The 25,572-nt window shown below is 38.5% G+C and overlaps 1 protein-coding gene across 1 annotated transcript; it reads left to right on the top strand.

Annotated features, from left to right (window-relative positions):
* The first annotated feature begins 1,168 nt into the window (after nt 1-1,168).
* LOC148815825 (scavenger receptor cysteine-rich domain-containing group B protein-like) lies at nt 1,169-13,751 on the top strand. Its single transcript, XM_088904804.1, has 6 exons — nt 1,169-1,207; nt 8,089-8,147; nt 10,062-10,376; nt 11,785-12,099; nt 12,822-12,942; nt 13,379-13,751. Exons 2-6 carry the CDS (start codon nt 8,090-8,092, stop codon nt 13,749-13,751), a joined length of 1,182 nt encoding a protein of 393 aa, XP_088760930.1. The 5' UTR covers nt 1,169-1,207; nt 8,089.
* Nucleotides 13,752-25,572: the final 11,821 nt, after the last annotated feature.

Genomic DNA, 25,572 nt, shown 5'->3' with positions numbered 1-25,572 from the left:
AGTGAAGATTATTCATCATTAATGTCAGTTTGCTAAAGCTTGCCTGCTGACCCCTTCTTCACAATTCAGATGTCTACATATTTTGTTTCTATGTAAACAACAGAACTAATTACAGATGAATATCTTTATATATGCTCTACAGTGCCTATAGAAAGTGCATACAGACTTTCAAAAGTAACACATTTTGTGGCCTAAAAGCCACAAAGCAAGACACATTAAATTAAATTAACATTAATTAATTAAAAAAATGTCACACATTACCAAACAAAAACCCCAAATGCTTAAACATTCATCTTACTGTAAGTAAGTAATTAGAAATGAAAACCTAGAACAATGTGTTGGATAAGGTACTTATATATCAAGTGTGTTAGTTTGGAAATGGTGTGTAGACGTTCTATAGGCTCTGAACACCATCTCTTTAAACTTAAGCTTGAATGGAAATAATAATTCCATGTACAGTATATGGCTCTATACAAGTGTTGCAAGTAGTGAACTGGGAGTAGATAGAAAACAAATAGAATAAAGATAATTATTGTATAAAATGATGTTTAGGGCTCAAAACAAATTCACCCCTAAAAAGTTAAAATGAAGAAAAATGGAAATGGAAAAAATGAAAAAAGGTTTTAATAGGAATTTGTATCTTCTGGGGTATATGGATGTTATTACAACTTTTGAAACAGCATTTAGAATGCATTTGAAATATTTGTTTGAAGTTTGAATTTAAATAGACATGAAAATAGTTGTACATATTTAACAAACTAATTGAAAATAGCTGCACAGTGTTTAAATAAATGGAAACACATTTTCACTAGGCCTCATATTTGTGATACAGGGAGAGCTAGAGGTTAATTTCTTAATGAAAAGAAAAATAAATACAGAACACTGGGGACATTAGGCTTTTATTTCACTCTGTTTTACTTCTTCCTTGTATACTGTGCTCACACAGCTTTAATCTCTTGATTATACTGTGTATATAGTATAACTGAACTTAGTACCTATTCATGCCATCAGGAAAAACTGGTTTCAGAGAAATGCATATAAAGTTCTTTTATTTTTTATGTACTTATCAGATTTGATAACTGTTTGGCATGATTCTGTCCAGTGCACCACAGTGATTGGCTTATTTGCTCACTCTACACAGATAAATATGGCAAGACCAAGAGAAACCAGTTTGCACATGCTGGATCCTTCACTGAACAGCTCTCAAGTAAGTACTGTATACTCCTATAGAAACAACATACTTTCAAAGATAATATGTAGAACTGGAGAACATTCCAATGCTACTTTAATTAATAGAGAAACCTTATAGTGATTTTATAAAAATATTCATAAGGTACTTATATTCACTAAGTGTATATTCACTTGACCATTAGATTGTCAGATGATTTTATGCATGACTAATTAGGTATTTATAATGTACTTTGGAAAAAAAACACATGCCTGTGTTTCTTCTATATAATCTCTTATAACACAAATATAATTATATAATTAATTACCTTGTGCATTAGAGATACTTGAATTCCTTTCAATTGCACATTTACTGTATATTAAAAATAATACTTACTAATAATACATTACTGTATAACAACACAATATGGTATATGTTCCACGATTTAAACAAAAAAGCTGTCTATATTTGGCGTGCTTACTGGTATATTGAGACTTTTTCATCTGAAATTTTTAAAGATAAAAATATATTTTTTATTTTTTATTAACAATGCATTTATGTAGTGTTTGTTACACAAAGATATGAGCATTAATCCCAGTCATGTATTGCTGTAGGTTTGGAAAATATTTTAGATTAAATTTCTGCATTCTGTATTTCTTCACATTGTGGCTTAAGATATAAATGAATATATTTAATTATGTTTTGTATAATTATAATTTCTATTTAATACATTATATTTCTATTGCATACATGATATTTTTTTTCTTAATTCTAGTGTCTAAGTCTGCTTTCTGGAGTTCTTTATTTAAATTAAAATGTATGTATTTTGGGTATTGCTTAAATATTTTAGCTTCTTTTCAGACATTGGAAAGAAAAACAACAATACAATTTTATTGAAGTGTTTTTCAAATACCTTAAAGTGCTTGGACTCACAAAAAGGTAAAAAACAAAAGGAAATTGACACAGTTGACCCAAGATTAAAATGGAAACAACCCTTTTTTATGTATGCAAAGGAACAAGTAATAGGTTTATTCCATGCTGAAAAAAAGAAGAAAGAGAACACAACATTTCGGTCGTGGAGCCTTCTTCAGGTGTGAGAGAGACAGGGCAGTAGGCAAAGGTAAAGTAGCGGGAGAACAAAGGTTGGGAGGGAGGAGGAGTGAGAGGCGGGAGCAGGGGACAGAAAGAGAGGCCAATCAAGAGGTGTGAAGTCAGAATGGGTGCAGAGAGGTGTGAAATGAAACTTCCAATGAATGGAGAAAATTTAAAAGAACAGTAGTCTGTCGTTAAGGGAAGGGAGAAGGTGTGATCCTAGCTGCAGAATAATTTTAGTTTCGGTGGTCTTTCTGATGTGTGAGTTTGGAAAACCGTCTTTGAGAACACAGACGGAGAGATTAGAGTGGTCGTGGCCGTCAGAGGTGAAATGAGAAACAATGGGCTTGGAGAGATCTTTAATCTTTACAGCCCTGACGTGTTCTCTGAAACGGTCTCCGAGTCTCCTTCCTGTTTCTCCAATGTAGATGGCTGGGCATTTACTGCAAGAGATACAGTAAACAAGGTTGCTGGAGGTACCAGATGCTGTCTGGGTGATCCGGAATTGTCCTGAGGGGCCTTGAATGAGTGTGGTGGTGGCTGTGTATTTGCAGGTGATACAGCGAGCTCTGTTGCAAGGGAAAGTGCCTGGTGTGGATGGTTGTTGAGGGCGGTCAAGGGAGCTGTGAACAAGGAGGTTACGCAGATTAGGTGGTCGGCGATATGAGATAATAGGGCGATCAGAAAAGAGGGCCCCAATGGAGGGATCATCCTGTAGGATGGAAAAGTTGTGGTTAATGGTCCTGGGGATAAGAAGTGTGTTAGGGTGGTAAGGAAGCACCAGAGGAATGCGGTTGTTACGGCGGGAGTTCCTGATCGGGTTGATGGTCCGGGGGGTGTTTTTGGCTCGGGCAAGGGCCCTGTCAATCACACTGCTAGGGTATCCTCTGTTGATGAAAAATGAGTACATTTCGAGGGCTTGGTTCTCGAAGTCGATGTCGTCGCTGCGTAATCGTCGTAACCTAAGGAACTGTGAAAAAGGAAGAGAGTTTTTAGTGTGGTTGGGGTGAAATGAGCTGTACAGGAGGTAGCTGTGTGAATCCGTGGGTTTGTAATAAACTGAAGTGGACAGTCGGGGGTAGTTGATAGACAAGTGGATGTCTAGAAACGGAAGAGTAGTGGAAGATATGTTAATCGTATATTTGAGGGACGGGTGGAAGTTGGTGAAATGGTGCAGGAAGAACTCAAGCTGATCGTTGGAGCATGTGGCGGCACCGACGCAGTCATCAATATATCGTTTGTAGAGGTCAGGGACATAGCCAGTGTAGGAAGCGAAGAAGCGTTCTTCTACCCAGCCGACAAAAATGTTGGCATAGCTGGGTCCCATTCTGGTGCCCATGGCAACTCCACTGACCTGTTGGTAAAAAAGATTATTGAAAGAGAATGCGTTCAGTGTGAGGACCAATTCTGCAAGGCGTACCAGGGTGTGGGTGGGTGGATCAAGCACTGTGCGTTTGTCCAGCATGTGCTTGAGTGCTGTAAGGCCGTCATTATGGGGAATGACGGTGTACAGAGATGTGATGTCCATGGTAAAAATGTAGCATTCGGTACCCTGAAATTGGAAATCATTAAAAAGTTGGAGCGCGTGGTTGGTGTCTTTGATGTATGAGGGAAGATCTTCAACCAGCGGTCTCATGAGGCTGTCGAGAAAGGCTGAGATGTAAGTAGTTGGACAGTTACATGCTGATACGATGGGGCGTCCAGGGGTGTCCGGTTTGTGGATTTTGGGGAGGAGGTAAAATTGAGATACCTGTGGATGTTCCATGATGAGCCGGTTTGCCTCCTGGGGGAGCTCATTACTGCTGATAAGAAGAGAAATGGTGGATACCACTTCCTTTTGGTAGTCAGTGGTAGGGTCCTGTTGGAGAGGGAGGTAGGCAGAAGTGTCAGTTAGTTGTCTAGAGGCTTCAGAGATGTATAGATCCTTACGCCACACCACAACAGCGCCTCCTTTGTCCGCTGGTTTGATGACGATATCATCCCTGTTGCGGAGAGACTGGAGCGCCTGATTTTCTCCTTGGGTGAGGTTAGACCTATGTTTACTGGGTATAGAGAGTGCCTTGGGAGCTTGATTAGTGCATTGGTTGATGAAATAATCAACTGGTGGAAAACGGCCAGAGGAGGGAGTCCAACAGCTCTGTTTGGGATTAATGTTGTTAATGACATCAATAACCGGGTTGTTATCAGCTGCCTGTGAAGAGGAATTGTCGGCAAAAACACAAAAAACTCAGTCATCTTCTACAGAAGAAAACCATCAACACCCCGAACACCCTCACCAACCCTAACCTTGTTGTCACCATACCTTCTGACCTTTCCCTTTCACAGGATGAGCGATCCCTCCTCAGCAAAGGGCTCAGTTTTGTACCAGTTCCCAGGAAGCTGGACATCCCCCAGACCAATGTCGACCTTAACCGCTTTTACCGCAGGATCCGTCTCAGAGCACATTTTGCCGACAATTCCTCTTCACAGGCAGCTGATAACAACCCGGTTATTGATGTCATTAACAACATTAATCCCAAACAGAGCTGTTGGACTCCCTCCTCTGGCCGTTTTCCACCAGTTGATTATTTCATCAACCAATGCACTAATCAAGCTCCCAAGGCACTCTCTATACCCAGTAAACATAGGTCTAACCTCACCCAAGGAGAAAATCAGGCGCTCCAGTCTCTCCGCAACAGGGATGATATCGTCATCAAACCAGCGGACAAAGGAGGCGCTGTTGTGGTGTGGCGTAAGGATCTATACATCTCTGAAGCCTCTAGACAACTAACTGACACTTCTGCCTACCTCCCTCTCCAACAGGACCCTACCACTGACTACCAAAAGGAAGTGGTATCCACCATTTCTCTTCTTATCAGCAGTAATGAGCTCCCCCAGGAGGCAAACCGGCTCATCATGGAACATCCACAGGTATCTCAATTTTACCTCCTCCCCAAAATCCACAAACCGGACACCCCTGGACGCCCCATCGTATCAGCATGTAACTGTCCAACTACTTACATCTCAGCCTTTCTCGACAGCCTCATGAGACCGCTGGTTGAAGATCTTCCCTCATACATCAAAGACACCAACCACGCGCTCCAACTTTTTAATGATTTCCAATTTCAGGGTACCGAATGCTACATTTTTACCATGGACATCACATCTCTGTACACCGTCATTCCCCATAATGACGGCCTTACAGCACTCAAGCACATGCTGGACAAACGCACAGTGCTTGATCCACCCACCCACACCCTGGTACGCCTTGCAGAATTGGTCCTCACACTGAATGCATTCTCTTTCAATAATCTTTTTTACCAACAGGTCAGTGGAGTTGCCATGGGCACCAGAATGGGACCCAGCTATGCCAACATTTTTGTCGGCTGGGTAGAAGAACGCTTCTTCGCTTCCTACACTGGCTATGTCCCTGACCTCTACAAACGATATATTGATGACTGCGTCGGTGCCGCCACATGCTCCAACGATCAGCTTGAGTTCTTCCTGCACCATTTCACCAACTTCCACCCGTCCCTCAAATATACGATTAACATATCTTCCACTACTCTTCCGTTTCTAGACATCCACTTGTCTATCAACTACCCCCGACTGTCCACTTCAGTTTATTACAAACCCACGGATTCACACAGCTACCTCCTGTACAGCTCATTTCACCCCAACCACACTAAAAACTCTCTTCCTTTTTCACAGTTCCTTAGGTTACGACGATTACGCAGCGACGACATCGACTTCGAGAACCAAGCCCTCGAAATGTACTCATTTTTCATCAACAGAGGATACCCTAGCAGTGTGATTGACAGGGCCCTTGCCCGAGCCAAAAACACCCCCCGGACCATCAACCCGATCAGGAACTCCCGCCGTAACAACCGCATTCCTCTGGTGCTTCCTTACCACCCTAACACACTTCCTATCCCCAGGACCATTAACCACAACTTTTCCATCCTACAGGATGATCCCTCCATTGGGGCCCTCTTTTCTGATCGCCCTATTATCTCATATCGCCGACCACCTAATCTGCGTAACCTCCTTGTTCACAGCTCCCTTGACCGCCCTCAACAACCATCCACACCAGGCACTTTCCCTTGCAACAGAGCTCGCTGTATCACCTGCAAATACACAGCCACCACCACACTCATTCAAGGCCCCTCAGGACAATTCCGGATCACCCAGACAGCATCTGGTACCTCCAGCAACCTTGTTTACTGTATCTCTTGCAGTAAATGCCCAGCCATCTACATTGGAGAAACAGGAAGGAGACTCGGAGACCGTTTCAGAGAACACGTCAGGGCTGTAAAGATTAAAGATCTCTCCAAGCCCATTGTTTCTCATTTCACCTCTGACGGCCACGACCACTCTAATCTCTCCGTCTGTGTTCTCAAAGACGGTTTTCCAAACTCACACATCAGAAAGACCACCGAAACTAAAATTATTCTGCAGCTAGGATCACACCTTCTCCCTTCCCTTAACGACAGACTACTGTTCTTTTAAATTTTCTCCATTCATTGGAAGTTTCATTTCACACCTCTCTGCACCCATTCTGACTTCACACCTCTTGATTGGCCTCTCTTTCTGTCCCCTGCTCCCGCCTCTCACTCCTCCTCCCTCCCAACCTTTGTTCTCCCGCTACTTTACCTTTGCCTACTGCCCTGTCTCTCTCACACCTGAAGAAGGCTCCACGGCCGAAACGTTGTGTTCTCTTTCTTCTTTTTTTCAGCATGGAATAAACCTATTACTTGTTCCTTTGCAGCCTACGCATGCTGACGCAGCTACCCACCTGAACTACTTTTTTATGTATTATTTTTTTATTTTATTTGAAAATTGTACAGTATGTCGCTGTACTTCACGACTTTCTGATACCTTACCCCAGTGTACTGTATATCAGGGACTGCCTGTATATTTTGGTATCAAGGAAATCAAAATTATAAACATTATCCTAGTTTTCCTTCATTATTGATTCCACACATTGTGTAGAAAATGATAATTATAGAATGCATCAAAATAAATCATTTCAGATGTAGACGGCTCATACTCAGCTTTTCCAAATTTATATTTATATTTTTGCAAAACTGTGCACTTGTCAGCATTAAAAATTGTTAATAAATGTCATTAAATAATTTGTATTTATTAAAAAATTTACATCCCACAACCCCTAAATGTGTACCACCTGTAATCTGTAAACTAATATTCTATCAGACAGTATTTCAAAAGCCTTGTGAAAATCTAAAAACACTTTATGTATGCTCCATGTGCTGCTAATGTTTGTTAAAAAAATGATCAAATTGGTCAGGAAAGAAATACCTTTTCTAAATTCATGTTACTATTCCCTCAGGTATTAATTCCATATAGGTAATCATCTAGCTTAGATATAATGATTGTTTCAATAACCTTACATTAATAGAAGTCAGACTAATTGTTCTATAACTACTTGGTTACGTTTTCTCATCCTTGATGTCTGAATAGCATCTCTTTTTTCCTTGTATCCAATTAATAAGATTCCATGAGGCCCTGGGGATTTCTGAATTTTATTTGTTTCTAGAAACTGAAATTATTCTGCCTTTTCTGATACTGTTTAATACAAATAATTTTATGCAATAAAACTTTCTACATTTGATAAATTTCATAAATCACAAAATGGGGGTAATGTTAGTGGATATATATATATAGTACTGTATAAAATTAACACATTTTAGATTCATTATATAATATACAGTATACAGTATATAGTATATAAAATATTTATATATACTGTATATAGATCCTTAGTTACATACAAATGTTGTTATTCAGGAATGCAGAGCTCAGTAACAATGTGATTTTCTCTTTTTCAGCATGCTTGCCTTTTTGGTTTTTAGTGTTTTGTTTGGTAGTGTTGCCTCAGAAAATAAAGGTAAGTATCTGTGAAACATGAGCTATTAAAGAGTCTCATTGATGCTATACTGTTCATGCAACTGCCTCTGAAAATGAATTATTCATTCACAAAAAATGTCAGCTTACCATCAGTTGCATTTGAAAATAATTTCAATCAAGGAAAGTACAGCTTTTTGAGATAGCTGTTTGGGATTGTTGTGATCAATTTTGGAGATTACATTGTAAAAAACAGATAATTATGATCTAAAGCCAGTACAAAACAGCATGGGAGATTCATGACAGCTCCCAAAGCCAGTGTGAGCAATATGCTTTTGTAGCTTGTTCCAGATTCTCATAGTGGTGTGATGGTCAGCACTACTGTCTTTCAGCTTCTATGGCATTGGGTTTAGCTAAGGGTGCTTGTTACAGCCTTATTTTCTGTTGTGGATATATGTGTTTTGCCTCTCCCGGACTGGTGGGTATGTTCTGTATGCTGTGTACAGCATTATAGCATTGTTTTATGTCTGCATCTCACTAAACACTCTATGTCTTTCTTGTCTCCTGGGTTGACTGAATGATAATCGATATACCAATTATATCATACTGTACAGTATCAATAATAACACATTTAATTTATAGAGCACATTTCTTTACAATGAATCTCAATATGCTTTGCATAGAAGAAAAAACTAAAAGAGAAATTAAGGAATTTAAAAATTAAGAAGAAAAAAAACAGGGAATTCATTTATAGTACTGGAAGTTCTAGGCTTGCTGATTGAGATGAGCTTTAAGTTCTCTTTTAAAGGTCTCAACTGAAGCTGCTTGAGATGATCACATGTGAGGAGCAGAGATGGAGAAACATGGTCACCCATAGTATAGATAGATAGATAAGACTTTATTGATCCCAAAAGGAAATCGATGTGTCACAGCAGTCCAGCACAAGACAAGCAAAAACAGACATCAGAATAGATAGAAAATTGTACAAAATAAATATACAATAAATAAATAAAAATAAATACATAGGTGTGTGCAAAATATGATCATAGTCACTGTAAAAACAATAAAATATGTGCAAAATGTGCATAGGTTTATACAGATTGATTGTCCAAAAAGTACAATGGAGCAACATGCTGTCTATAGACGAGCAAATGAAGGGCTAACAGTCCTAGCCTAGGGCAGCGTTATACACCCTGACAGCAGCCGGGAGGAAAGACCTGCGGAAACGTTCTCTTGAACACCGTAACTGGAGCAGTCTGTTTCTAAAAGTGCTCAGTTGCCCAATAACAGTCCCATGAAGCAGATGAGAGGTGTTGTTCATGATGGCTGTGAGCTTGGTCAGCATTCTTCTCTCAACCACCACCTCCAGGGGGTCAAGGCTCAGCCCCAATAAGAGCCAGCCTTCTTGATAAGTTTATGGAGCCTATTTGCATCTCTTGTCATGATGCTCCATGTAGTCATACATACATGTAGTATGTAGTCTGCTTTTAGGGACCTGCAGCAGATTAGATTGACCCGATCTTAAAAACCAGGACTGAGGTTTAAAAAAGAAGATTGAGGTAGACGGAACCTTCTCAACATTCATCATGTCATTAAGAACGAACTAAATGACAAGGCTGATGGACTCCTCAAATTGTGAAATAGAAAGAGGCTTGAGGTTGGGAAATATCATAAACCATTTAACACAAGTCAGATTAGAGTGAGCACTTAAATTAAAGAATATGGCTTTAATATAAGATAATTCAAGTTGAAAAAGATCAGGTTCTGAAATAGGGGTCTCTGTTATAACTAGGTCAAGTATGAGACTTTGATATGGGTAGATGCATTAATATTCCATAATGACCGAGCAGGAAAACTCAAGTTTTCCAAAACGACAGACCACTTTGATTGCACTGTATCCTTGTTGGCTATGATTATGTTTTCCATAATAATACATTTAATTTGTCTTGGATTGCAGGGAGTGAGAACGTCAGACTGGTGGATGGAACTGATCACTGTATGGGAAGGGTTGAAGTCTTTTACAACAACCAGTGGGGAACTGTGTGTGATGACGCCTGGACTGTTATTGATGCTGAAGTTGTCTGCAATGAACTGGACTGTGGAACTGCCATATCAGCCCCTGGGTCTGCATTCTTTGGCCAAGGCAATGGTACAATCTGGCTAGATGATGTAGCCTGTACTGGAGATGAGATGTCCCTACTACAGTGTCCATCAAAAGAACATGGAGTTAATAACTGTGGCCATTCTGAGGATGCAGGAGTTATTTGTGCAGGTAGAAACCTTTCCCTTAAGCTACTCACTCAATCTTAGCTTAAATAGCAGGAGAAATGTTTAGTTGCTACAGTCAATTGGGCAGAGATTGAAGGTTTATTTTGTAATGCAGTCAATTCCATTTAACACCGAATCTGGTTCTGTAATTTTGCAATGCTGTAAAATTCAGAATTTAAGTGACAAGAGCCAAGAAAGAGCTGTTTATTCCTGGTAAGATCTGCAGCAACCCTGTACTTATCTTGGATGCACAGAGTGCAAGTGGGGACCACTGCTTTAATTGGACAATACTGCATCACATGGCAAACACATACTGTATTTATGGAAAAAGTGTGATCTGTAGCCTGACATATACAGATGGAGAACATTACACTTGAGCCAAAGAAGGCAAGCCCATATGATTAGAGGTGTGTTCAAACTAGGAAACTGTAAACTGAGACAGACTTAAAGGGCAAAGTTTATCTACCAGAATTCTAAACTAAACACAAGATTAAACAAGATACAACATTATATATTCATTATTTACAAAGACTTAGAGTCCCTAGTTCACTCTACTGCACAATGCTACCTTAATGCCACTGAGGGAAGCTGTTCAGGGATGAAATAATTGTTTCTACACAGCAAAAGACCTTCAGATAATAGTTCTCTTAAATTGCTGCTAAGTATGGAGAGTCATTTATCTGATTTAGATGATTAATTCACTAAATCAGATATGTTTAGTGTCACTCTCTTCAGTGTTTAAAAAATCTGCCCATTTTACATGTTCAAAACTTAGGCCTGAATTTCAGGAGCTTTGAAGAAGTTCACTTGTTACACTGTTGATCCTTCAGTTTCAGAGATAAAGTGAGAGAATTGTTGAATACATCTCTGCTATATAAAGCAGGACATCTCAAAAACCCTTCTTAGCTCGCTGTTTACATACTGTATTTGGGCATCATTCACACAGCTCCTCCAATTTAGCAATATACAGTATACTGAGCCTTATTAACTAACTAAAAACTGAATACTAATTGAACAGAGTAGGAAACACTATAACTATAAACACTATAACTGTACACTATAACTAATACACTGTACTGTATATCTTCAGGCTGAGGTTCAACCAAATACTGAAGGATGAATTTCAGTCCATAGGCACATGGTAATTCATTTATTATAGAAATGAATTAGAAGGAGGATGAAAGTCATTCCTCAGAGATTTCTAAGGACAATCTTGGTAGGTGGTAACTAGATTCAGAAGATATGATATGCCTTATAATTGACGATACAGCACAGGACCTACTTATGCAAAATCCATTTCCAGAAATTAACTGCTAATGTTTTATTATATAATGTAGGATCCAGTTTGACCTTTTTTAAGAAACAGTTGATTAGACCATGATAAGCAGTTTTTCTCTTTCACTGAACAACAGGAACTGGGCGTGTCAGACTGGTCAATGGGATGGACGCCTGCTCTGGGAGAGTGGAGGTCCTGCACAGCTACCAGTGGGGCACAGTGTGTGATGATGGTTGGATTACAGCTGACGCTCAGGTGGTCTGCAGGGAAGTGGGCTGTGGGGCTCCTCTCTTTACACCAGGCTCTGCATATTTCGGACCAGGCACTGGTCCAATTTGGATGGATGATACAACATGTACTGGAGACGAGCCATCTCTCATTACATGTCAGTCTAAGGGATTTGGAGTCCACAATTGCAACCATAGCGAAGATGCAGGTGTCATCTGTTCAGGTACAAATCCCATTACTTAGAAATTGTTTCATCACCAAAAACTGACCTATGGTAGCTTGAGGTATTGTCTCAGTATCTGAAGATATACTATCTAGTATCAGAGATTGTGAAATTCTCAGGTTATCTTAGAAGGAGATAAACAACTAATTGACTTAAGGCTCAGAATTATAAAGAGGAAAACAGGAAAAGCTATTACCGACCAAAGACAAGCATTAAAATCTAGTGAAAGTACCTAAAACTGGTCTGTTTACCACTCGTGTGCCCTACACAATAAAAGTCACAATAAAAACAACACAATAAAAGTCACATTTTGTCTTTTACTTTACCAAAAACATTTTAAGTTCACATTAACACAACACTTACAATATACAAGATGCAGGGTTCTGGTGACACTAAAAAAACAGGGTTAAAACTGTGTAAAAGGATTATATAGGCATAAGGACAAGGCAATGGACATGCTACTGAAAAATTGTTTCTTGTTATAGAGATCTGAAATAGATGGCTACATGATACAAATATAGAATAACTCTATGTGAGACATGAATTAAAAAATAAAAGTGCCTTGTTTATAGGGTTACCGGTTAGCTAGAAGAATATTGAATCCAGTAGATTAGACATTGCTACACTGCTACTGTGAGTCAGATTTTCCATTCCTAATGTATTTCTATACACATGATATGAATCTTTTACATTGTTCTAAACCTTTTATATTCTCTTTCCAGTTCAGTCCCGCAACATTGAGGTATGTACCGATGGACATACTGCATATACATCCTCTGGGCCTCATGAACATGGACATATCACCTTCCTGAAGGTTTGGAGCAACAGCACTTGCATAACTGGGTAAGTCAGGGTAAAGTGAGTGGTGTCACTCCCTAGGATTCTCAGGATTGTTTCTCCTTCTTATTGCAAGGGGACAGTTTTGATCATAACAGTTTTGATGCTTTTCCTGGTTTTGTGTCAGGTAACACAGCAGAGGGATCTGGAGTGCTTGAGTCAGATCTCTAGTGGCAGGATTTAACATCCCTAGGATTATAGGTCTTATAGCGGACCTGAAATTCAGAAATTAAACACTTATATAAATATAAATTAAAATGGCTATAACCATTTATTCCTTTCATTGACAGCAGCATGTGTGCAGATTATTACAACATATATATTTTTAGATTTTATTTTAATATAATTTTATTTCTTCTACAAAATTATATTTGCAAAATTAATTGTACCCCAAAAACTTCATCCTTCATCTCTGTGAGATATGTTTTCTTTTTTTTTTCAGAATCCAAATAAAATATGGAAAACGCTGGAGTCCAGTTTATGGCATGTCATATGGACTGGTCCAGGGGTTTCAACTGTACATGGATGAGGCTGTTATCCAGGTTTATGGACGATACAGCTCCTACATCCACCAGTTAGTATTCAATACTAACATGGGGCGTACCTTCATTGTGGGCTCCGCCACTGGCTCGCTTTTCAACTTCTACCCTGTTTATCATGGAGCTGAGCTCCGGTACATCACTGGAACTTATGGCTTTAATGGAATTACTTCCTTTGGTGTCCAGTGGGATAGGGTAGCTTATACAGCTCCAATCAACAGAGAGAAAAATGACAATCTTTCCTCTAAACTAAAATCAGAAAATGAAACAAATTAGAACACAATCTAGGAGATTCATAATCTTTCATGATTGGTGTAGACCTAATGAGTCTTATCATCTATATGTTAATCCCGGACAGATCTCACAGACTTCAGCATTGCTGTATAATACGCTACAGTCAAGTTCTGTCCAAACATTTATTCTTCAGCAGTTAATGAAATTACTGTTTAGTTTTCTCGTTTAAACAACATTGGTTCCTCTATACTGATTACAATATTGCTTTTATCTGGGAAAAATAGGCTTTTTAGTTCTGAAGGTTTGAAGTAAACTTTCTGAATTAACTTTGCTTTAGGTTCAGCTTCTGTTAATGTTATTGCTTATATTGCACAATGCTCTGACACAGATTTAGTGGCATTCATATCATTTAAATATTCTTAAGAATGTAAGTTCTCTTTATCTTGTTTCTTTTTCCATTTCTGAATATTTTTTTTTTACCAATCATGTTGCTAAACAAATAAAAACCATTTCTATGATGAATATATTTGCTATGATTAGTTATTATTATACTATTATACCGTTATCATGCATTTGCTATATTTTATTTAGATTAAATCTCTTTGTTGTGCCATTTCGTTGATAAAATTGTAAAAGTACTCCAGTGTTGTTTACAGGTTGCTCTGAATTCTTATTGCTGTTTGTAATGATAGATGATACATTGGAAACACTTTCAACATTTTCTCACTGTAACATAAGATATTCTTGATTATACCTGTTTATGGCTTCTTATCTTTCTCTTCATGCTACAGGGAGTGTTTAACATTTTTTAACTCTATCTATGCCATTTTTTCTGTATCAGTTTTGTCTGTATGGCCCTGGTACAGGTTTTACATTCATACAGTATGTTAATATACAGATGCAGCCATTCAAAGTGCGCGTTACAGACACGTACCATAGGTGGCGTCGCGCATTGTGACGCAAGATGACGCGCGGCACCGCAGTACATGATTGGTTGACCGACAGGGGCACTCGTGGTCCGTTGGTCTGTCGTAGAAAGACTTACAGTAAACGTCTTTGCTGTGCCCGTTGTAGATATTGAATTTTACCACTGAAGGGAAATCTTAGTAGCTGAGCATAAAAAGAATAGGAGCATACTATAACGCGTGTGAAGGCCATAAACTATATTAATTTTGGAACATAAACATACAGTATATAGCTGGTCTCGGTACTTTAAAGAAAAAATACACACCAGTATTCCATTTCTCCCTAAACATTTTAAGCATCGAAGTCTTTAACTAAAGAGATACCGGAGTCAACAAGCATACTTTTAGAATTTGATTAAAAGGGAATATAATATTGAATCGCGTATATATTTTATGAAAGCAAGATTGCTCAGCTGGACAAAAGTACACAACCTACCTTTATCAGAAATATTTATGCATCAAAGCCTTTACCGAAGATATTACTAATAGTATTAATAATGAATGACTTTGGACAAGCTGTATACTCAAAGTATAATTTCTTTAGTACATTTGTACAAGCACTTGGAATCTGTCCAAGCCATACTTTGTCAGGCATTTTGTTTTACTTCAACGGGCATAAAAACTCCCTTGCTTTTAACAGGGCGTTTCATAATTTCTAACGAAAATGATTTAAAATGCGACACTTATCATTCAACTAGAGCTCAAAATATCACAAGGATCCTCAAGAGCACAGCAAAGACTGTATTAAAAGATACTTGTATGAGATACGTGAGAATCCAGGCTTTTTTTTATCAATGCTTTCTTTTCCGTATACCAGATTTTATGGAACCACTTCAGAAGGGTGTCAGCCAGTCAGATTCCAGGAATCGATACTTTAAAGGAAAAATACACACCGGTATTCCATTTCTCCCTAAACATTTCAAGCATCGAAGTATTTAACTAGCATGTGAAATAGTGTGTGAAAAAGTGGTAGTTTTAAACTTTTCTGCTAATATAATATGGAATCGCGTATCTAAAGAATTTAATAATGATATGATTATATTCGTGTACTGCGACAGGGCTGTGTAGGGCTGTTTCGCCTCTGTTTTCATGCAATTCCCCCTGTAGCCTACTGGTCTACGTGCCCGCTTACCAACTCATGGGTTGTGTGTTCAAATCCCACTGGTGCTGGACTTTTCTTTTCACAAACATTTCTTCGAAAAAATAGAATAGCGATATTATGGACAATCAATTGACTTTTATATTTCAAAATATCACAACATGATCGATTCTAAGTCATTTTTGATAACAATGAATAGTCACCTTCTTCCCTTCTGACAACGGTCCCTGCTTCTGCTTCCTGCTTCTATTGTGTGTGTGTAATAGAGTAAATTTTTATAGAGAAATGGAGGCTGGACAGTATACGTTACAATATAAACATTTATATTGATTTAAATCGTGTTCTGATTTAAATCGCAAACGCATGTTTTATTATATGTGTTTTTTAATCATAATCAGGCTAATGCAACATAAATTGATACAGTATCTTTGTCTTCTAAGTATCTTAATAAACTTTCAGCATAGCTTTCTACCCGTTAAGATTTATATTTCTTGGGATTTTGGGATCAAACGTGGAAGGATTAGATTGTAATCGTTTTTATTTGTCAAATACGTGATTGTATTTCTGAATGTTATGTTACACCTACAGTAGTTCACTGCTTTAAATACATCGAATTAAGAAAGTTATGTGTAGCACTTTAGATCTTTTTTTCTGAACCAGGGAAAATCTGATCATGTTTCTCTATAACAATAATAAAAACCTTTATTTTACATATCACCTTTAAAAGTGGCATCTCAAAGCAATACAGTAGATCGAAAAACAGTTAAAAGGGACCAAAGTAAATACCAGACAAACGCAAACGCGTTTTTAATAAAATGCTTTTATTCATTCAGCAGAGAGTGAGAGGGACATCCAGCAGAGAGAGACACACACACCGGTTTCCATTGACAAAATTGTTTTTTTTCAATTCCTCTTGTCTAACAGGAATGTTTTGTTTGTGGACAGACTGTTAGACTAGAGGAAAAGATCGCCTCCTTCTACGAAGCATTTCGTTGATCCGATCATGAATTCTTTTCCAGTCGCACGAAGTAAGGGTAAACTTACACCATACCGATGAGCTAATTCCAGGGAAAGACACCATTTCCTTTTTCTGATCACTCGCTTTCTGGATACACATCTCACCTGTCCTGTTCTTTGTTTTCCTGGTTTGCTGATTATGCCTGCTGCGGTCCACTCCTACCCTCACACCTAAAGAATACTATTTTAAATTTCTTGGCGCAATTCATTAACCCTTGTATGTGCTGTCCGCGCCCAAAATGCAATTTAAAAAAAGTCAAAAACCGCGCTCAAAGTGCAATTTAGAGCTTTCTGGCAAGAGGAGACACCCAAATCAATGTAACATGCCACAGTTTGTGCATGAACAGGGTTATACTGCCTATTCCCTTCGATACCTGATTAAAAAAAAATAAAAAATGTTTTGAATACCCGGCGGAACCGGGCATCCATATGAATCAAGTAACAGGTTTATTCCATGCTGAAAAAAAGAAGAAAGAAAACACATTCCATAAGAATTGACTGAGCTCCGCTCTGTACCACGCAATGATCCCCCCGGAGTCTCTGCCCCGGGTTATTTGGGTTTTTAGACAGAGGGTAAAAAACTCTCTGGTTTGACCTCCCCCTCCCTGGGTATTGTCTGTTTTTTGTTAACAAGGCTCGCCAGCTAATGTGAATCGAAACCTGTCTTTCTAGCTTTTAAAGTCGTGCGATGTGTAAGCCACAATTCAAACAGAGAAAAAAGAGCTGACTGACAAGATTTAAGATGTGGCTGTCAATGTTGGATTAAAAAAAACACATTGCCCGATGTTTGTTGCATTGCTTGAAAAATAACTTTATTTCGAGAGACTGGATAAGTAGTTCAAGTGTTTTTTTTAACTTCCTGAAAAACAACTAATAATTTAACTATATGTGCAAACGTTTTATGATATGTCGCTGTTGTGAATGTCTGTGGACATGTGCTGGCTGGACAGGAGGCTCTACTGTACACAGAGAGGGGCGGGACGAGGGGACAAGCCGATACATACTCTTAGAGTTTGATTAATAGGGAATATCATGTTGTGATATTTTGAAATATAAAAGTCAATTGATTGTCCATAATATCGCTATTCTATTTTTTTGAAGAAATGTTTGTGAAAAGAAAAGTCCAGCACCAGCTGGATTTGAACACACAACGCGTGAGTTGGCAATTAGGCACGTAGACCAGTAGGCCACAAGGGAAATCACATTAAGAGAGAGGCGAAACAGCCCTACACAGCCCTGTCGCAGTACACAAATATAATCATATCGTTATTAAATTCTTTAGATACGCGATTCCATATTATATTCCCTTCTAATCAAATTCTAAAAGTATGCTTGTTGACTCCGGTATCTCTTTAGTAAAAGACTTTGATGCTTAAAATGTTTAGGGAGAAATGGAATACTGGTGTGTATTTTTTCTTTAAAGTACCAAGACCAGCCATATACTGTATGTTTATGTTCCAAAATTAATATCGTTTATGGCCTTCACACGCGTTACAGTATGCTCCTATTCTTTTTATGCTCAGCTACTAAGATTTACCTTCAGTGGTAAAATTCAATATCTACAACGGGCACAGCAAAGACGTTTACTGTAAGTCTTTCTATGACAGACCAACGGACCACGAGTGCCCCTGTCGGTCAACCAATCACGTACTGCGGTGCCACGCGTCGTCTTGTGTCACAATGCGCGACGCCACCTGCAGTACATGTCTGTAACGCGCACTTTGAATGGCTGCATCTGTAGTTTGATTATTATTCCTAGAACTAGATATCAGACTACTATTACTTTTTCTTTCACTGCTCCATTCTTATGGAATGCCCTTCTTCCGACTCTTCGACAAATTATTTTTTTAAGTCTTGACCTAAAACACATTTTACTGGGTTCTATATCTGATTGTCCTACAGTTTATCCTATATGTTTAATCTTTTTCTCTTTTCTTCTTTATCATAATGTGCAAGGTAGTTAATAATACTGTAAATGCCAATATTATTTTTATTTATTTTTCTTTTTTTATTATACACAATTGTTGCAAAATCAACATAGATGTAAATCCTCGGTTATGTCACGTAGCTCATTTAGCAGGGCCACACCTGAGTTTTGGATTAGTCAGTCAGAAGTCACTCCGGTCTCAGTAAAAGAGTGACTCCTGATACTTCCAGGGCACTTGCAGGTGTGTGATGAGATGCATGTATCCTCCAATCCATGTTAACTCTCTGTGGAGCTTACAGCACACACAAAAATGAATAGCTGTGAAAGATGGCTGTTTCAGAGGTACATTTGTGTCTGTTGTCATTCTCATTGTGCAGTATGGCTGTAGTTTTTTAAATTCTAAAGCATTGTTGGTCTTTTTCCAGATTTCCAAAATGGAAACCTGGGACAAGGGTGTATAGGCAAAATGGCGTTTTACCTCAAATAAGTAAATTGATAGGTCTGATTGGTGTTTACAGTATGTTAGGGTTGTCAGAACATGGTGGGTGTTTGAGAGATTTCAACTTATTAATAAATTGTCTCTGGATTTTCATTGATGGTAGATGAAGCCAAGACATCAGAACTAAATTCCCCAGAAAGCAATGCGGAATGACCTATTATCTTTTATCACCTGACTGATTGGTTGAAAACAATTAGTCTGGTAACAATCAAAATCCAGGAAGTGGAGCCTTCCAGTGCCCTTTGGCCTCTGCTATCTTTGAAGAGAGCATAACCTCTGAAATACACTCCATATGAGGGGTGAGGGAATGAGGAATCAACTAACTGAAGAACCCATGTGAATTTGACAGTTTTGGAAAAGGGATTTTGGAAAAGGATCTGCAAGTGATCAACTTCCTGGTTACTTATAGTGAAGATACAGAGAAGAAGTGTAGTTACAGAAATGCCACAAGTACAGTACATTTTAAGCCACCCTGTTACCTGTGTTTTGTCTTTGTTCCTTTATAAGCTACTGGTTTTGATTTACTGAAGAGGCTGAAGTAGGGAGATTGGCTGTGATGGATGAAGAGCAAACAAGTGGAGTAAGGAGAGGAGAAATATACATTGATTTAGTAGTTGTACCTCTTAAGATGTATTTGCTTTTCTCTTGTATGTATCTCTTTTTTTTTGTCTGACCTCACCTTTAAAGGTATTTTAGTTTTGTTTCCAGTTATCTACAGTGGAACTTTTGCGTTAACTAATATGGTCCTCCAAACCCTCTAGGTCACCTTGATCGGAAAATCAGATTCAAGTCGTGCCTTTAAATCATCGACAGGCTTTGGGCCAGGGATAAGGAAAAAATATTGTCTTACATTGTCTCATATATAAAGGAACTTTAGAACCTTAGGAATGAAGCTGGAAATTCTTGGTCTATTCCCAAACTGGCTCCGGCATATTTACACAGTATCTATTGTACAGGTTTGAAATCCACATGCAATTTAAGCCACAAGGAGATTGAATAGCCTGTTCTCATAAATAATGAATGTCATGAGTGTTGAATACTAGCATGCAAAAAGAATGTGTGAAAAACTTTCCGCACAAGCACATGAGGATGATATTATCATTAATATTCATTCAGTCTCCTTTATCCATATTATCTTGGGGTTAAAGAGGTGTAGCGGCAATGCTTGTTAATAAGACAGAATTAAGTGTTGCTGTGCTTTCCCAAATGAGGCCCCATCTCTCTCTTCATCTCTGTGGTGCAGCCACAGAGAAATTATTCATGCAGGTTGATTTAAGGTTTCTTTGATAAGGGACAGCTCCCAAATGGGGATGCACTTAGCTAAGCCTGGCTATCATGATCAATGGTCATCCATTGGCAACTATCTGTCTAGGGAGTGCCAGAAGGACATCTGGACTGCATTCCTAAGTGTCAAGAGTAAGTGACTCATATCTCACCTTGATCAGCCAATCAGGGACTGGTAGGGCCGAGTAACCCACGTGGGTCTCTGATGCCCATGAAACTTTCAGCCAATGAACGAGCTGAAGTTCCTCCAGGTAAAAACAGGCAACACAGGGAGAAGAACAGCTCCCAGGAGAAGAACAATTCCAGGGCAGGATGGTGCCAGGAGCAGAAAGGCTCCAAAGGGCAGGACATTCTCAGAGCGCCTCCTGAACATCCTCAGACTTAGCCCAGACCACCATGTAACGGCCAGTGCGTCCGAGTGCAGAACTTTCCTTTGTTCTAAGAGTCTAGAGCGGAGGTTGCCAGAGAGTAACCAGAGCATCCACCCGAGGTTAGCATCAGCAGCAAGCCTTGTGAACAGGTCGGGACTGTGGACAGCTGAATCACTATTCAGAACTAGCGCTTCATCAGGAACGAACCAGTCTTCTTCCTGACCTGCTGGGACCCACAGTCATCTTTTCTCCTGTGCACAAACTTTGCTAGTTTCAGCCAATACTAACTAGCCGGTCTTCAGAGAGCAGCGCAGCAGGAATCTCCCCAGCCGCACCAACCACTGCTTGTCACCGAGCCAGAGAGCGCGGATTGGACAGCAACAAGCCTGCAACTGTTTCTTTGTGTCCGCAGGAGATCTGAATCCCCAGAGATTGGATGAGTATTCAACTTCACTGCATTACAGCTCGAGAATTCAATTGTTATCCCAACCAGTTGATATTATTTAATTCCTAAGAGTTATATACTTGTTTTGAGTATCTAGTGTAGAAGTTGTAATCCAGGTTCATTTACTAAACAGTCTAAATGAATGATATACTGAACATATGTCCTCTTGATATATGTAACTCTTCCTAACTGATTGAATATATACCTTTTGTATTCTGCTAACCCTCACGATAAGATCTGTTAGGTTTATATGCACATTCTATGTCTTAATAAATGTATTCTTGTGTATTAGTACCTGTGTGTGCGCATTATTTGAGTTATATCGCATGGTTGGATTCTAAGGCCATCAAAAGAATCAATTTTGTGATTTACTGCTACAATTAATAATTGTCCCAGTAAATGCCCAAACCCCTACATTACAGGTGTCTCATCAGAGCACACTACAATGCCAAGTATTACATTTGGTGCAGATACGAACCAGCACATCTAACAAATAACACCATCCCTACAGGACCTGGAAAGCTTGTCAGGTTCGAAATAAACATGAACAGAGCATAGTACAAACAAATACTAAAGGGAAACCTTTTATTTCAGTCCACCAAAGATTTAAACTTGGGAGGTAAGTCACCTTTCAGCAAAAGCTGAATTTTACTAGTTTAAGAATAAGAAAATGAATCTTCTTGAGAATCTGTAACAACTGTTTAACAACTTGAAAACTGCTTTCTATAAGTTACCCAAATAACTTGAGCAAACTTGCCAGAAAGAATAAGGTGAAACAAGAGCCACACTGACCCTAGCCAATACTGGGTCTACATAAGAGGGCATCAGATCACCCCCAGAGAGACTGCTAACCACCCTACTGATTACATGAGATATGAAAGAATTGATTCCTGAAATTGATTAAATAAAGTTCAATGTGCAGACAGAGGCTGAATAAGATTTTGTTTGATAAGAGGGACTATAAAACCTTGCACCAACAAGAAGGGAGTCTATTCTGGTCCTGTCAAGACAGTAAAGGAAAGCGTGAATGTAATTTACTGATATACTGCAGGTAATTGCCAAAATAAAGGAAACACTTGAGTGAATGAGTGATTATTTTGGCTGTCATGGACAGAAGCAGAGATTTCAGGGGGAATTTTTAGGGTGCATCTGACAGGAGGACTGCTCAATTTACTGATTTTCTACGAGGAACAGAAATGTTGGCATGGATGTCTGACGGAAAGACATCAACAGCTAGGGCAACTGTTGATGAACGCTTATACTCCTCGAGCATGCTGTTAGTGCATTGGTTCAAAATGGAAGGTAAACACAGACAAGCAACTCGTAATCAGTTGACTGCGAATGTTAATCTAAGATGTGAGCAGGCTGTTTCATTAAGTACAGTCGAGAACTTCACAGAGAGGGATACTATGGTTGGGTTGCATTACACCTTAATTACTATATTTTCTAAACCACATTGTCTTGTACAGGGTCATCGGGGGGAGGGGCAGAGTCTAACTAACCCAGCAATGGGTGCAAAATGGATACACCCTGGACATGGAGTCAGTCCATCACAGTCTATACACAGGCACACAAAGTCACACACACCAGAGCCAATTTTCTCAGAAGCCAATTAATCTACCTGTACTGTATGTCTTTGGACATACAAACCAGCCCATCTCACAAACCAGAGAATTCAGAAAAAAAACCCATGCAAACATGTGAGAAACCACAAACTTCATGCAGTTAGCACCCCTGATTGGGAATTGAACCCAGAGTCCTGGGACTGCTAACCATTACACCTTGATGCCCATATATCACTTAACATTAAATAATATGGAAGAATATATACAAAGATGCACTTGTCTGAATTTAAAACAAACTGATCAATAAATAAAAATTATATGGTACACAGGGCAGCATTAAAACACACACATACAGTACAAACACAGTGGTTACTTACTGTCTTAATGTATTGCACATGATAAAAGAAGAATGTCAGCAGTTCAATACATCTGATGTGGAATCATCCCTTTATATGCAATATGAGGAGGAATGAATATGAAAGGGGCATTTTTACAGTCACATAAAATCTTTCTCTTGTTAATATACAGGATTTGGCTTAGACAGCTCTTTAAATAATTAATTAAGTGATAATTCATTCAGATCAATATTCCACTGACATCATGAAACTTCAGCACTGTTAAGGAGAAACAAATAATATTAAAAAGACCAGGATACAGTTGCATAAAAGGAATTAAAAAAATATACTGTACAGGATGCTAAGAGTTACAGATTTTCTATGTGATATTCTATCAATTTTAATGCACCATGAAATGAGTACAGTGTGAGTTTGAATTTTATCTTGTGGCATATCACAATTTTTAATTTTCATTTATCAAGTGATAAAGATCACTTTATTGGCCATATACAATTTCTTGTACTAGGCATTTGTCTTTCACATACCCCAACTTGCTCTCCATGAGACACACAGACACAGAGAGAAGCTTGGAGTCAAAGCACAGAGTCAGTCATTTATATGACACCCCTGGAGCAGTGTATAATTCTATACAGTTAACGTAAACCTTACATACTTTTAAGTTCTACTTTTGCTGTTATTTATCTAAAATCTGTTTTTCATGTTTTTTAATTTGGGTCTGTGGATCTTGTCTATTTGGGAACAATTCACCATTTCTACTCTATTTAAAAAAACCTACAGTATATGAATAAAATCATCACAGTTGTCTTTTAATGCAGGAAGTTGCTCATTCTGAACTTTTTAAAAACATAGCTCAAAAGAAGGGTCAAATCTTTAAAACTCCTTTGATTACTTTTTTAGGTTTAAAAATATAGACATAGCTACAAAGTATTATGACATGCTAGTTAATGCTTTTTTAACAAAAGAAAATCCTCATAAGTAATTAAAGGGGAACTGCAAAATTGGTTTTACATTTCAGGGTTATAATGAATCAGCAATGATGAGTGCACTTCAAACCACAATGAAACTACCATGTACATGGTTAAGTGTATAATCTCCAAATTCTTGATCTGGCCCAAAGCAAGACAGTGACAACATGGCAACCATGCAGTACTTTCACAAAGTTAATGTGTTTACACTTAATTCGAAATGTGAACAAATTCTTTGAAAGTCATTCAAATCATTACTGGCCTCTCTTTTGCTTTTATGTATTTGTTTGCTTTTAAATTTGATATGTTTTTAAAGCCAATATGTATAATACAGTTGTATGCAAAAGTTTGGGCACCCCTGGTCAAATTGCATGTTTCACAAAATCTCACAAAAGTGAACTCAACCTCTGCAGAGTACAAACTTAAAAATCACATATTTCTGCACATTTTAACGTACAATTACTATTTATTTACCAAATTTAATAGATTGAAAAATAAAACAGTGACTGTGGCAAATGCAAATATTTGGGAATTCTGTCAGTCAGTACTAAGTAACACCTCCTTTGGCAAAAATAATAACTTCCAAATGTTTCTTGTAGCCAGTTAAGAGTCTTCCTGTTCTTGCTTTAGGTTTTTTCCTACTCTTCCTTACATAACTCTTCTAGCTCCAAAATATTCTTAGGTTATCTTGCATGCACTGCATGTTTGAGATCAACCCCACAACTTTTTAATAATATTCTAGCCTGGGGACTGTGAAGGACATTCTAAGACTTTAATCTTTCATTCCTGTAAATACTTTGTGGTTGATTTTTAGGTATGTTTTGGATCATTGTCTTGCTGAAATATCTAGCCTCTTTTCAGCTTCAATTTCTTCACTGACTCTGTGACATGAATTTCTAGGGTTTGTTGATATTTAGTTGAATCTATTCTTCCTTCCACCCTCACAATATTTCCTGTGCCACTGGCTGCCACACAACCCTGAAGAAAGATATAAGATGTGATGAAGGGGTTAACTGATTCTGTTCTGCACAAGGACTGGACTTCTTGTGACACAAGAAATTCCAGGCTTAGAGTTATAGCAGGAAAGGGGGATACCTGATAAGGATTCCAGATGCCAGCTAGAAACCCCCAAAGGAAGGAAACCTAAAACTGACCTGTCAAAGCCTGGAGGCCTGTCCGAACACCGTGACCTCTCCCCATTACCATGGAAATGAGCTATGTCAGAAGCGGCTGAAAGTGCTATATAAACTGGAAGTTTTATACCTGTATTTTGAACAATACTTTGGTCTTACTGTTCCTTGCATGCAATAAAACTCAGCTGTTTAAACTTCATCTCGGGATACAGAATTTATTTGTCTGTTACAACAACC

Source organism: Atractosteus spatula, chromosome 24 (genome assembly GCF_055471065.1).
Source record: "Atractosteus spatula isolate fAtrSpa1 chromosome 24, fAtrSpa1.hap1, whole genome shotgun sequence".
NCBI classification, from domain to species: domain Eukaryota; kingdom Metazoa; phylum Chordata; class Actinopteri; order Semionotiformes; family Lepisosteidae; genus Atractosteus; species Atractosteus spatula.
The sequence above is the reverse complement of the archived record's forward strand: the minus strand, read 5'-3'. Positions and strand labels throughout refer to the sequence as shown.